At 42.9% G+C, this 13,703-nt stretch overlaps 1 protein-coding gene across 3 annotated transcripts in view; it reads left to right on the forward strand.

Moving 5' to 3' along the window:
• LOC140465894 (rho GTPase-activating protein 15-like) overlaps positions 1-13,703 on the forward strand; it is a 233,826-nt gene that overhangs the window by 160,164 nt on the left and 59,959 nt on the right. For all 3 annotated transcript variants that reach the window (XM_072561796.1, XM_072561797.1, XM_072561798.1), the window contains one exon: positions 12,024-12,425. In XM_072561796.1, the coding sequence (XP_072417897.1) occupies positions 12,024-12,425 (402 nt within the window). The remainder of the gene's footprint in view (positions 1-12,023; positions 12,426-13,703) is intronic.

Here is a 13,703-nt window from a genome sequence, read left to right on the forward strand (position 1 = left end):
TCAGAACTGATTTAACTCATCTCAGTTCGTGCTGCAGTATGTGGCTGCTAATTGACCATCATGACTCCAGATAGACAAGAAAAAGTGGTTCAACTAAGATTCTGTTTTGGATCAACAGCTAATGGCTTTTGCTTTCTGGCTAACTTATTAGCGATGAACGGACTCCGATATAACTTTTCATGCAGAGCAACATTCAATGTAGCATTGTGGAATTCTTGTAGATTCTGCTGATCACATCTTCTCCAGTGTTTTAGGATTAAGCTTGAGATTTTTTTTTTACGAGCCTATGTTTTCTCAATTGGTTAAAAAAAACAAACAAGGGTCTGGATTTTTGCTCCCACAAATTGGGACATTTCCCAGCATCGCAAACCAGGAAACGTGGCTAACATGGTCTGTTTCCAGAGGATGACGGGGTTTCCCTGGGATGTAAACCAAGTGACCTGGAATGAGTGCAGAATTGAACAATTTATTGAACGATGCATCGTCACTTGCATTTTACAGTGTATAATACAGTAAAATACAATGAAAAGCTTCAACTGTCGCCATAATCCTGCACCACTTTGAATAGTTTAAGAATAAAAATAGAACTGAAAGAGAATCTATCTTTGTTACATGTTATCTGCTTGATCCTGAGCCAATTCACCAATGACACCCTCATTCACCATCTTGCTGCCACATGTGCCGGATCCACCAACATAGGGGCTACCACTCTCCAGGCACTACATCTTCACTGTTGGGCCCAACTTGTCGCCGTTGATGCCGGGTCCATTGCTAAACCCACACTTGCCGTGCAAACAGGAGCCCCGGCTCCCAGCCTACCGCAGCCAGGAGCTGCTGCCACTGCTGCCTTGTTGCAAACCAGGAGTTCCCGTTCCGGGCCTGCTCTAACTGCAACCAGGATTCCCTGGCTGTGCTGCCACCTGGATGATACCAGGAATCCTGACTCTGAGCCTACTGCACCAGGAGTTCCTGGATGCGCTGCCAGACCAGCCCCTGGCACCCTCTCACCAACAGTCCCCCTCTAGCTGCCCCCCTCTGAGATATCGCCTCACCGGTGCCGCCATCTTGAAAGGTCTGCAGCCACCACTGCCTCCGATGGTGGGTGATACGTTGCCACCATTGCCTCCAATCACCAGGAGAAGCTGCATCCGTAGTGGCTACCTTGTCCTGCTGGGAGGCTGCTGCCATTCTGCGCATGTCTCACTCTTGCTGCTGTGCCAAAGCCATCGATTAACCTGCCTCCAATGGCGTCGCAATGGACCCCAGCTCTTCACATGGTTTCTCACAATCTCCCTCTTCCTGCTCCCGGGGTGTGCTTCAGCCTGGCTTCTCCTCCATCACATTGTGTCTTGGTAAATATTTATTCCTCAATTAACATTGCTGACAAAGATGATTAATTAGTCATTATCACACTCACTGCTTACGATTTAGCTGCTTCCTACACTGTGACATGTGCCTAGCCGACATGTGACTTCAGGCATACAGTGATGTGTTTCACTCTTAGCTGCCCTTTGACCCTTTCAGGATGAGCAATAAATGCTTGGCTAACCAACGATACCAATGTCCCATTTCAAAAGAAGTCTCCATCACCACCTCCGAGAAAATTCATGATGAGGGAGTTGACATAACATTTTTGAAATAAATATTGTTCTCTTTGATAGGTTCTTGGATAGAATGCACCTTGCAGCATCCCCCATCATTCCTGACTCTTCTGAACATTGCTGCACCCACCCATAATCTGACGACACTTGCAAATACTCGGGATGCCCCAAAGCATTGGCATCATTTGAAATGACCTCCCTATATCACGGAATCCTGTCTGTATAGGAGCAATGCTGAGGTCATAGGCTGCTCAAATCAGTCTGGGTTATCCCTGAGTTAACAGGAAACCACAGTTAGTGCCATGGGATCAGTGGGAGATATTTTAAGTAAGTTAATGCATGATCAGTGATGCATGACATTTGACATGGAGAGATAATATTTTCCTTAATAACAGGAAACAGGTGGCAGTTGTAAATAAGAATGTTTCAGATGGTCGTGATGCTCCAGTGGTTATGAGTGAGAAACCCAATTGGAATCATATTCTTGAAGATCATGTTTTAAATAACATCAGTAAGTACTTTTGGGAAAGTCATCCAAACTTTAAAAGATATAAAGAAATAATGGTGATGGAGTGAGGGGTTTACAAAAGCACATTTACATTAATAATAACAGAAAATGCTTTAGAAACTCAATAGGGTTTCAATGGATTAATGGCTCATAAGATCTTTTTGGGTGATGTAAGCAATTTAAAGCCTGACAAGATTTATAAAATCATGAGGGGCACAGGTAGGGTAAATAGACAGGTCCTTTCCCTGGGATGGAGAGTCCAGAAGTGCAGGGCATATGTTTAAGCTGAGGGGGGAAAGACTTAATAGTGACCTCAGGGGCAACCTTTTCATGCGGAGGGTGGTGCGTATATGGAATGAGCTGCCAGAGGAAGTGGTGGTAAAATTGCAACATTTAAAAGGCATCTGGATGGATACATACATAGGAAGCGTTTAAAGGGATAAGGATCAAGTGCTGGCAAATGGGACTAGATTCATTTAGGATAGCTGGTAGGCATGGACAAGTTGGACTGAGGGTCTGTTCTTGTGCTGTACACCTGTATGACTCTATTGTATGAAGTGTAAGATAAGCATGGAAGAAATTAATCAAAAGAGAGGCGAGATACAAATAAAATTAGTGCTGCTCAAGGTTAGCATGGGGGCAATGTTGGGGTGGTTTAGTCAGTCAGACTTCCAGAGTGACTATTGCTGCCCATCAGCTTGTGACCCCAATGAACACTTGGTGTTCATCTCCACTTTGACCCGATTAGCATTGCTTTGCAAAGCGAAATGTTGCAGATGCTGGTCATCCAAAGTAAAAGTGGAGTGTGCTGGAAGTAGGTCTGACAGTCTCCATGGAGGGAAGAACAAATTAATGTTTCAGGTCAATGACCTATTGTCAGAGGAGGAACAGGTTTCTTTTTAAGCAAGTGTAGAGCTAGCAAAGTATCTTGTTGAGGGAGAAAAGGAGACGGTAGATGTATGTTAGAGTGGAAGGAAGTTACACTCCTGGTAAAATATTTAATTGTATACCTGCAAACAAGGCCACTCTGCCCCTTCAGGCCTGCTCCATCATTCAATAAGGACACGGCTGAGCTGATTCTAACATCCTCTCTATATTCCCGCATATTCCTGATAATCTTCCATCCTCTTGATAATCAAGAATCTGTCTCCTTCTGTCTTATAAATATTTAACAATTCTGCATCCATTACCTTTTGAAGAAGGGAATTCCAAAGACTCAGCCTTCTGAGAGAGAAATGTTTCCTCATCTCTGTTTTAAATCGGCAGGCCCTTATTTTTAAACTATAACTCCTAGTTCTAGATTCTCCCACAAGAGGAACTATGCTTTCAACATCCACCCAGTCAAGTCCGCTCAGGATCCAAGATGGCAATGATGTAGGAATCCTGAGCTGGAACTCATCCACTCCATCCGTTTCTTTTCATTTTTTTCTCTCTCTTTTTGTGATTTCTTCTTTTCCCTTTTTCTTTTGATCTCCTGTCCTCGGGCGGTATTGGTGATGTTGGGGGGGTAAGCCAGCGTAAACCCCTGGCCTTGACGTGAATTCTGGGTTGCAAGGACAATTACTCTGAGCTCTTGTTTCTCTATATTTCTAATTTATTGCTGCACTTTTTGCTACTTTATTTTTAAATTTTTTTTCTCTAAGAATTTGTACTTAAGAATCTGCATCTAGGTACCTTAGTTGGCGCCATAAGTAGCAACTTGCAAACTTTGCACTGTACTTGTGTGAGTGACAATAAAGCTCATTCTAATTCCAGTTTTAATCTTTTATGTTTCAATTAAGTCACCTCTGACTCTTCTAAACTCCAGAGGATATATGCTAGCCTTTCCTCGTAAGGCAATCTGCTTATTCTAACTACAAATGGAAAACCAGAAGCTTTAATTGAAGCTTTAATCCCTTTTGGTATTTTAGTAGGAGTGCTAATGTATTAAATAGGTTAATACCTTCACTGAATGGGAAGCTTGAAATAACTGCGGGACAACTGGAAAAGCTTTGTATACAAATAACCACGTACTTAGCATTTTGCAAGAATAGCTGCTTATATTGGGTTGAGGAAACGTGGAAGCTTTGTGTGACTCTATGCAGAATTTCATAGAATCTGTAGCACATAAATAGGCCAGTCAGCTGGTCGATGCTGGCTTGATGATCCTCACGCATTCACATCCCTTTCCTCCTAACTTCCTCAACCCCATGACCATTGTGTGAGCGTGTGCTTTATCTATCTACTTACAGTTGTTTCAAAAGTAAAATGACCTGCTCCTGAATTACAGTCAAAGAACACAACTGACAGACAGAGAATTTGTACAGTGCTTTTCACAACCTTGTGAGCTGTGACCAGCACTTGAAGTAAGAAAATAAGGGACATTGTGGGATGGGGCCAATGCTGGGATAGGAGGCTACTGCTGATACTGTTGGGCAGAGCAGCAAATAATCTGGACACAGGACAACTGTCTCAAATATGGATGATTATGGGATCATGGGTCCCAAAAATGGGACGAAAACAGAAATTGCTAGAAAAGTTCAGCAGGTCTGGTGACCCTTGAGTTCTGAGGAAGAGTCACCGGACCTGAAACATTAACTTTGATTTCTTTTCACTAATGCTGCCAGACCTGCTGACTTTTTCCAGCAGCGTTTGCTTCTGATTTATAGCATCTGCAGTTCGTTCTTAGTCCCAAATATGGGGTAGGTGATCGCTTTGACATAATGCTAAAAATGAAATTTCAACAGCTTTGAATTATAACGTTCCAGGGAATTTGTCATGTCAATGTAGAGGGATACCTCAGCATTGATTCTATAGGTGAAGGCTATGGTAACTGTCTATACTCTGAAGGGTTCCTGCACGTTCCAATATCAGTGGGCATGCCACTGCATGAATTTAGACTCCAGGAAGAAGGAGTTATGATGTTGCTAAGAAACTCAAATGCTAAACAAAGGCTTTGTCATGGAGCAAGACTGGTTGTTAGGAAGCTGTTTTGTATCGATGAGAAATGCGGAAATTGTAACGGGCTGATTTCAAGGAAATAAAGGCTGAATCTTACTCTTATTTATGAGTGTCAGTTTCATGGAGAGTTTCTCTCTGAGGCTTAGTGAGATCTCTCCCCATATCTTGCCAAACTCTCCTGATCTAACGAACTATGGTGTACATCTCATCTGATTCGAGCTGCATTCTATCACTCGCTGTATTCAGGGATACTCACCGCTGCCAGGATATCTAGACTGGCATCCCTGGTGCCAACACCATCTTTGAAAGGTCATTGTGCATCCAGGCAAACATTGTTAAGCTGGAGTTGATCTGCGTGGGTCATGATATTTGTCCCGTCATGGCACAAATGGGAGAATGTTTGCCCCTCAATGCGGATAAGTTTGTGGAGATTCTGCGGGAAGAGCAGGTGCAGAAGCAGATCGTTCAGTATCCCCAGCGCTGGCACCAGACCATGCCAAGTTGGTCCAATGTTGCCTTCTGGGTCAGGACAGTCTTGGCTATATGGAGGAACATCATAGAAAAAAGGTCAAAGATCTTCTCTGTCCCACCAGAATAAGTGCCACCATCTTCTCCCGTTACCTCGCACTTACTCAGTCTCTACCTCTGTAAATGCATCACGAGTCAGGCTCTTGGTAATGTTTATACTTATTTTCCTGGCTTTTCATGGCTTATTTTCATGGCTTTACACATGTTCAGCTTTACGTAGCTTTTCTCAGTGAGAAATTTGGTGCTGTTTTGAAAGAATACCGAAAAAAATCCAGAATTTAATAGAAGCACTTTACCCTGCAAATGCAAATTTGAATGCAAATATTTTGCAAGTCGCTGCTAGCTGATCTATTTGTGTGTCCTGGCTCAGCAAAATGTTTTATTTGAAGTATTTAATTGAGTTTAAATGTGTTTTAATGCAACTTTATTAATATAGAGGAACCTCGATTATCTGAATATCGATTATCTGGATTTCAGATTAGCTGCAAAAAATCACAAGGTCCCAATGCTTGGCTGAACTGTGTTATCCAGCATTCGATTGTACAAACAAAATACTCCCCGCCTGTGTCATTCGGATAATCAAGGTTCCTCTGTAGTTAGGTTCTGCATGTTTTGCATGAACAATATAACAACTTGTTGCTTTAGTTTAGGTCTTCAGGAATGGGTTTATTTCAGTGGGCTAATTCTTACACTGGCAGTGATGGCCTGACTCCACATGTAGATATTGGTGATGAGCTTGCCCCGGCTCATTCAGCAGCCATTTAATGCCACTAGGCCATTAAGCAACTTGAGGTGGGTCTTCTACCGCACACACGCATCCACTCAAAGCAAATTGCAGAGCAGCCCCACCTCTAAGAGGTATTAGCTAATCAAGGGATATTGCGTACAGTTCTGGTCTCCCTGCGAGAGGAAAAATATTGTGAAACCTGAAAGGCTTCAGAAAAGATTTACAAGGATATTGCTGGGGTTGGAACATTTGAGCTACAGGGCGAGGCTGAATAGGCTGGGGTTATTTTCCCTGGAGTGTCGGAGGATGAAAGGTGACCTTATCGAGGTTTATAGAATCATGACTGGCATGGACAGGATGAATAGTTAAGGTCTTTTCCTGGGGTAGGGGAGTCCAAAAATGGAGGGCATAGATTGAGAGTGAGAGAGGAAAGATTTAAAAGGGATCTAAGGGGCAATGTTTTCACACAGATGGTGGTGGATGTATGGAATGGAAATAATGGAAGCTGTTACAACAGCATTTCAAAGGCATCTGGATGGGTACATGAAAAGGAAGGGTTTAAAGGGATATTGGCCAAATGCTGGCAAATGGGACTAAATTAATGTAGAATATCTAGCTGGCATGGATAAATTGGACTGAAAGATCTGATTCCTGCTGTACAACACTATATCTCTAATGCTAAGGTGCTGATAGCACTGCTAATACCCGATGGCCAATAGAAGCTGTAGCCACTCTTGGTATTGCACAGAGTCCCAGAGCGAATTGTGCTGTGTTACATCCAGAATTGAAGCCACGTTTGGGATCTCATTGGTGGAATAGGCCAGTGGAATAGGGCAGGAAGGAAGAGGAAGGAAAGTGCAGTGGTAAAGTATGCTGGGGAAGGCCTCTGATCTGCATAAGGGCTTCAAAAAGAGGCACTTCCTCCTACTTGATAGACTTGTCTTGCGGTCTGTTAGGGTTCACAGGGCAGGTTGGACACTTAACACTCATTCAAAGTTTGGTAGCAGATTTGTAGCTCGGATGCTCGTTGTTGTGGTTCTGTTCGCCGAGCTGGGAATTTGTCTTGCAAGAACAGAACAGCTCGGCGAACAGAACCACAACAACTTAACACTCATCTCCTGACCCTCCTCCTCTCTACCATGGGTAAAGCTCTGATGGTTGTAGGTAGAAGCCCTCAAGTGGGCAATCAGCTTCTAGAGTGTTCCAATTAGAATTCGGTTGAATGGGTCACCTGTTGCCACTCCTACTGTTAAGATTGCAGCAGGAGTTGGCATGTTGCACGCCATTGCCACTGTGCCCTATTTTACTGCTTCACTTCTCCCATCTCTCTGCCACCAACAATACACATTGCTGCCCCCTTCCCATCAGCTGCCATTCCACTCCATGGAATTCAGCTCAGTGAATGAAGAAGGCTTTGGAGAGGAAGTTCCCTGCATTTTACTGGAGTACTTTTGCAATCTGAAAATCCTCAACAAAAATCTTTTAACTGTAACCTGTGGTGATTATAATGAGGTCAGCCAAGTGGACCTCAGCGGGTTTGAGTTCCCTGATTAGGGCTGTTAACCTTGTCCAATCAAGGAGTCCTGGCTGATAGGTGTACACAAAATTGTCAGAGGTTCTGCTCACTCTGAGAGCTGGCTCTGACAAAGCTGAACCAGTGTCAAGGACCATGCACGTATAAATATAGGGTGACTTGGTGACAGGATACTGGCCTCTCTACAGTTATTTCATAATCATAGCTTTTCATGTAGTTGAAATCTTGAGTCATTGGGTGTCCGTGGAATGGGGAGCTGCTTAAGTCTTATGGGGACTGTGGTTGCAGTCAATTTTAACAGAATCCTTGGCCTTGCACCTCCTGAATGTGTTAAACTGCACCAAGAAAGGATGGGATGAGTTGAGCTTGGTGCTGGAAAGCTGCTATGTGGAAGAAGGTTGGACAGGGAGGTCTGGTGCAGGAGGTCCCAAAGCATAACCTGGCAGTGTAGGTCAGAGAACAGCTATTATTGGGACTCGAAGTCCAGTCATACCAGAAGTAGAAACTTAAGAAAAGTCAAAACTGCTGCCACTGATGTAACTCTGATGTAATGATAGCAAACGTTCCATGAAAAGTGAAGGGATTTGATTTATCTGTTAATGTGACAATGTTTATTTAACAGATCAGAATCTACTCCCACTCTATCCCATCTGATTTTATAGTTAACTGCTTTAGTAGGTTAAAGTCAATTCAATGCATCCAGCAAGTGACATTTGATGGCATCCTCCTCCTAACCACCTTTCAGATCTTCCTCCTCTCCGATCTCTATCCTAAGTGTGTTGATCCAGTTTTGATCTAGCTTTAGGTTACCTGTTCTAATATCTCCTTATGACTCAGTGTCTTGTCACGTTACGCTTCCTGTGAGCGGCCAAGAGATGGTTGACGATATTAAATGTGCAATCAAATACAAGATGTTTATACAATCCAGTATTAGAGGGCTGGGAAAACATCTGTATGTTATAAAGGAAAGAGAAGCTTCTGCAAGCCTCATTTTATACTTTGGCTTTGTGTATTTTATGCAATATAATAGTCCATTATCAGTGATGGATCAGGCTTCTGGTGAACTGAAAGAACCTATGCTTCACATGTTGGGTGCTGCCATCCCTACTACATGTTCAACAACTGGCTGGAAATACCTTGCCGATAAATAAGGCGTTTCTTGCTGTATGACTCTGATTCTGTATGAGTCTATGACAGATTACTGGATGCAACTATCTGCTTTGATTTTCTGAGTTTTGTTCACTGCTATTGAATCTAATCTCATAAGTTAGCACCAAGATCACCTGAGGAGAATGCTGTAGTGTTATGCCCCACATAGTGTTGTGTATTTTCTTTATTCATTCATGGGATGTGGCCATGGATGTAGGCCAGACCAGGTGAGGATGGCAGTTTCTTTCCCTAAAGCGCATCAGTGAACCAGATGTGTTTTTCGGACAATCAACCATGGTTTAATTTAGACTCTTAATTGCAGATTTTGTTTTTTTTTAATTAAATTCCAATTCCACCATTTGCCGTGGCAGGATTTGAACTTGGGTCCCCAGAATTTTACCTGGATTTCTGAATTGAGGGTCCAGTGGTAATACCATTAGGCCATTGCCTTCCCCTAGGGAGGGGCATAGGACTTTGGAGTATCAGTAGGCCATTTGGCCCTTCAATTCTGTGACAGCTTTCAAGAAGATCATGGCTGATCTGATCGTTGGTCCTCAAGTGCACTGTCTTTGTTTGTACTCCATAACCCTTGTCTCTGTTTCCTATCAATATCTATCTCATTCAGTCTTGGAATAAAAACTCATCCCCCACTATCTTCTGTGGAAGACATTTCCACACTCTACTGACTCTCTATTGAGGAGGAAAAAAGGTTGCTGGCTTAAGCGGGAGAACTCTTATTCGTAAGCTATGTCCCCAGGAAGACACATCATCTCAGTATTTACCCCATCCAATCCTTTCAACATCTTATATGTTTCAATAAGATCATTTCATTCTTCTGTACCCCAATGAATATAGACCTAATGTGTTCAAACAGTTCCACGTAAAATGATCTCCAAAGTTGTACAGGTTTGGTGGATTGACCATGCTAAATTGCCCAGTGTCCAAGGATATGTAGGTTAGCTGGATTAACCATGGGAAATGCAGGCTTATAGGGATAGGGCAAGGGATAGGTCTGGGTGGATTGTTCTTTAGAGTGTCGGTATGGATGGAATAGGCAAAGTGCCACATAAAAGGCTGCTGCATAAGATAACGATGGTTTACGGACAATGTATTAGCATGGATAGAAGATTGGTTAACCAACAGGAAGCGAAGAGTGGGTTAAATGAGTGCTATTCTGGTTGGCAATCAGTGACTAGTGGTGTGCCTCAGGGATCAGTGTTGGGACTGCAAGTATTCACAATTTACATAGATGATTTGGAGTTGGGGACCACGTGCAGTGTATCAAAGTTTGTGGAAGACACAAAGATGAGTGGGAGGGCAAAGTGTGCAGGGGACTGTGAAACTTTGCAGAGGGACATAGAGCATTTAAATGAGTGGGCAAAGGTCTGGCAGATGAAGTACAATATTAATAAATATGAAGTCATCCATTCTGGTAGGCATAACAGTAGAAAGGACTATTATTTGAATGGTAAAAAAAAAATTACAGCATGCTGCCGTGCAGAGGGACTTGGGCGTCCTAGTGAATGGAACACAGAAGTTTCATCTGCTGGTGCAACACGTAATTAAAGAGGCAAATAGAATTTTGTCTTTCATTGCTAAAAGGGATTGTGTTTAAAAACAGGGAGGTTAGGTTGCAGCTGTATAGGTGCTGGTGAGGCCACACCTGGAGTTCTGCGTGCAGTTTTGGTCGTCTTACATGAGAAAGGATGTACTGGCACTGGAGGGGCTGCAGAAGAGTTTCACTCGGTTGATTCCGGAGTTGAGAGGGTTGGCTTACAAGGACAGACTGAGTAGACTGGGATTATGTTCATTGGAATTTAGAGGAATGAGGGGGCATTTTATAGAAACATATAAAATTATGAAGGGAATGAATAAGATAGAAGTTGAGATGATGTTTCCATTGGCGGGTGAACCGAATTGAGAAGGAATTTCTTCACTCAATGGGCTGTGAATTGATGATATTTTCTGGCCAGGAAGTAGTTGAGGTTTCCTCATTAAATGTTTTTAAAGTTAAGATAGATACTTTTTTGCACAGTAAAGGAATTAAGGGTTATGGAGAGAGGGCAGGTAAGTGGAGTTAAAGCCGTGAAAAGATCAACCATGATTGTATTGAATGGTGGAGCAGGCTCAACTGGCCAAATGGCCTACTCCTGTTCCTGGTTCTTACGTTCCACACTTGAGGGATTCTATGAATCAAGTAAATCTTTTTTGAACTGCTTAATGCATTAATGCATTTTCTCTGTTAGTTTTAAATGTATTAGTGGTAGCCTGTGCCTCAAAGATCTCCTAACTCAGATTAATACTCTTTTCTTAAGTACTATCCCCATGTGTTTTGGATTTGTATCTGGTCAGACTTGCTGCCTTTTGGTTGAGTCATGAATGTACGGTGGAAGTAAACATTGCGTGGCACCTTGACATCAGGACATCATGACTAACATACCCCCCTCAAACAGTATCCTAAACAAAAAAAATACATTCCCGCATCATTCATCAACTGTATTTGTAGAATTTGGCAAATTGGCTGTTGTCTGTTGCCAATAGAGTGACTGTTTCCAAAAGTAAACTATTGGCCGTATATCCCCTTGTAGCGGGGGAGGGGAAGGGAAGGGAGGGTGAGCGAGAGACAGACAGACAGACAGATTTAACGTTTTGAAGGAACAGTTCCAAAGAGTCAAAACATTACCTCAGTTTCTCTCTCCACAGAATGCTGCCTGACCTGCTGTGTTTCTCCAATACTTCCTGTTTTTGTTTCAGATTTCCAGCATTTGCAGTATTTTGCATTTTTTCAAGCACCTTTATGATACTGTAATGGCACAACATCAGTCCAATCTCTCTCTCTTCTTACCTTTTGGTATCGACTTTTAAGAATTCCATAATTAAGTTGTAAAGTTAAGATTCATACAATCTTTACCTGATGTTTACTTTGGTATAGTAGGTCCTGAAGTGATGAAAGGTATTATTGAAGTGCAGATTATTTTTAAAATTCAACTCTCTTAGCTGAATCTTATTTTGTTTTATTTCTTTGTGTTTTTAAAGGCATTTGAAGCGAAGTCGGAGTTGGTGTATCAGAATTTGACAGAGCTGAGGCAGGAGCTCACAGAGGAACCATCTTGTCTCAGCGATAACTTGATCAGTCACCTGGAAGAATGGGAAACGCATACTGACCAAGCAACTGGACAGCCCTTCTACTACAACGTGGTGACTGGAGAGACTACCTGGGACTCCCCATTTGATAGCCCAGACGGGAAGGAACCACAAACCCCACGTTCCCGCACTTCCAGTACAAGCAATCCCTTTGTGGAATGGGAATCGCATCTTGATGAAATCAGTGGGCAGACCTACTACTACAATCCTGTAACTGGAGAGACTACGTGGGAACGACCAGAACAGCAGGAGGAAGATACGGCAGAGAACATGGATAATCTCCAGGACCAGAGGGTAGGTGACCACCTCTCTTTTGCTGGAAGGTGTGCCTCTGAAACCTCATCCACTAAGAGCACAGAATTGTGAATCTGGTGTCAAAGATGACAGCTGTCCACAGCATTTTCCCTCTATTAATTTTAACAGGTGAAAATGTTCAAAATGAGAATCTAGAGGCGCTGGGGCTCTCCCATCCAATCCATCTTACTGCTGGACTAGGTGTGTCCGCTCAAACAGATTGAGTCCTTGTGTACATAACTGTGTTGATGGAATAGGGTTGCAGAAATACCTGGGCACTTGACATTAGTAAATGGAATACTGTTTTCTCTTGATGAATATTTCCACACTAACAGCTCATGCGGCCTAACAGCCTCACATGGTGCACCGACCTTCAATGTTCATTATTTTTTAAAAATCTCCTTTTCTGTCCAATAGAACATAGAACATTACAGCGCAGTACAGGCCTGTCAGCCCTCTATGTTGCACCGATCTGTTGAGCCAATGTGAAGCCCATCTAAACTACACTATTCCATTTTCATCCATATGCCTATCCAATGGCCATTTAAATGCCCTTAAAGTTGGCAAGTCCACCACTGTTCAGGCAGTGCATTCCATGCCCCTACTACTCTCTGAGTAAAGAAACTATCTCTGACATCTGTCCGATATCTATCACCCCTCAATTTAAAGCTATGTTCCCCATGTGCTAGCCATTGCCACTCAAGGAAAAAGGTTCTCACTGTCCACCCTATCTAACCTTCTGATTATCTTATATGTCTCAATTAAGTCACCTCTCAACCTCCTCCTCTCTAATGAAAACAGCCTCAAGTCCCTCAGCCTTTCCTCGTAAGACCTTCCCTCCATACCAGGCAACATCCTAGTAAATCTCCTCAGATCCCTTTGCAAAGCTTCCACATCCTTCCTATAATGCAGTGACCAGAACTGTACGCAATACTCCAAATGTGGCCGCAGCAGAGTTTTGTACAGCTGCAACATGATCTCATGAGTCCAAAATCAATCCCTCTACTAATAAAAGTTAACATACTGTATGCGTCCTTAACAACCCCATCAACCTGGATGGCAACTTTCAAGGAACTATGTACCTGGACCCTGAGTTCTCTCTTCTCATCTACACTACCAAGAATCTTACCATTAGCCTAGTACTCTTCATTCCTGTTACTCCTTCCAAAGTGAATCACCTCACTTTTCTGCATTAAACTCCATTTTCCATGTCTAAGCCCAGCTCTGCAGCTTTTCTATGTGTCTCTGTAACCTACAACATCCTTTGACACTATCCAC

Source organism: Chiloscyllium punctatum, chromosome 42 (genome assembly GCF_047496795.1).
Source record: "Chiloscyllium punctatum isolate Juve2018m chromosome 42, sChiPun1.3, whole genome shotgun sequence".
Classification (NCBI taxonomy): domain Eukaryota; kingdom Metazoa; phylum Chordata; class Chondrichthyes; order Orectolobiformes; family Hemiscylliidae; genus Chiloscyllium; species Chiloscyllium punctatum.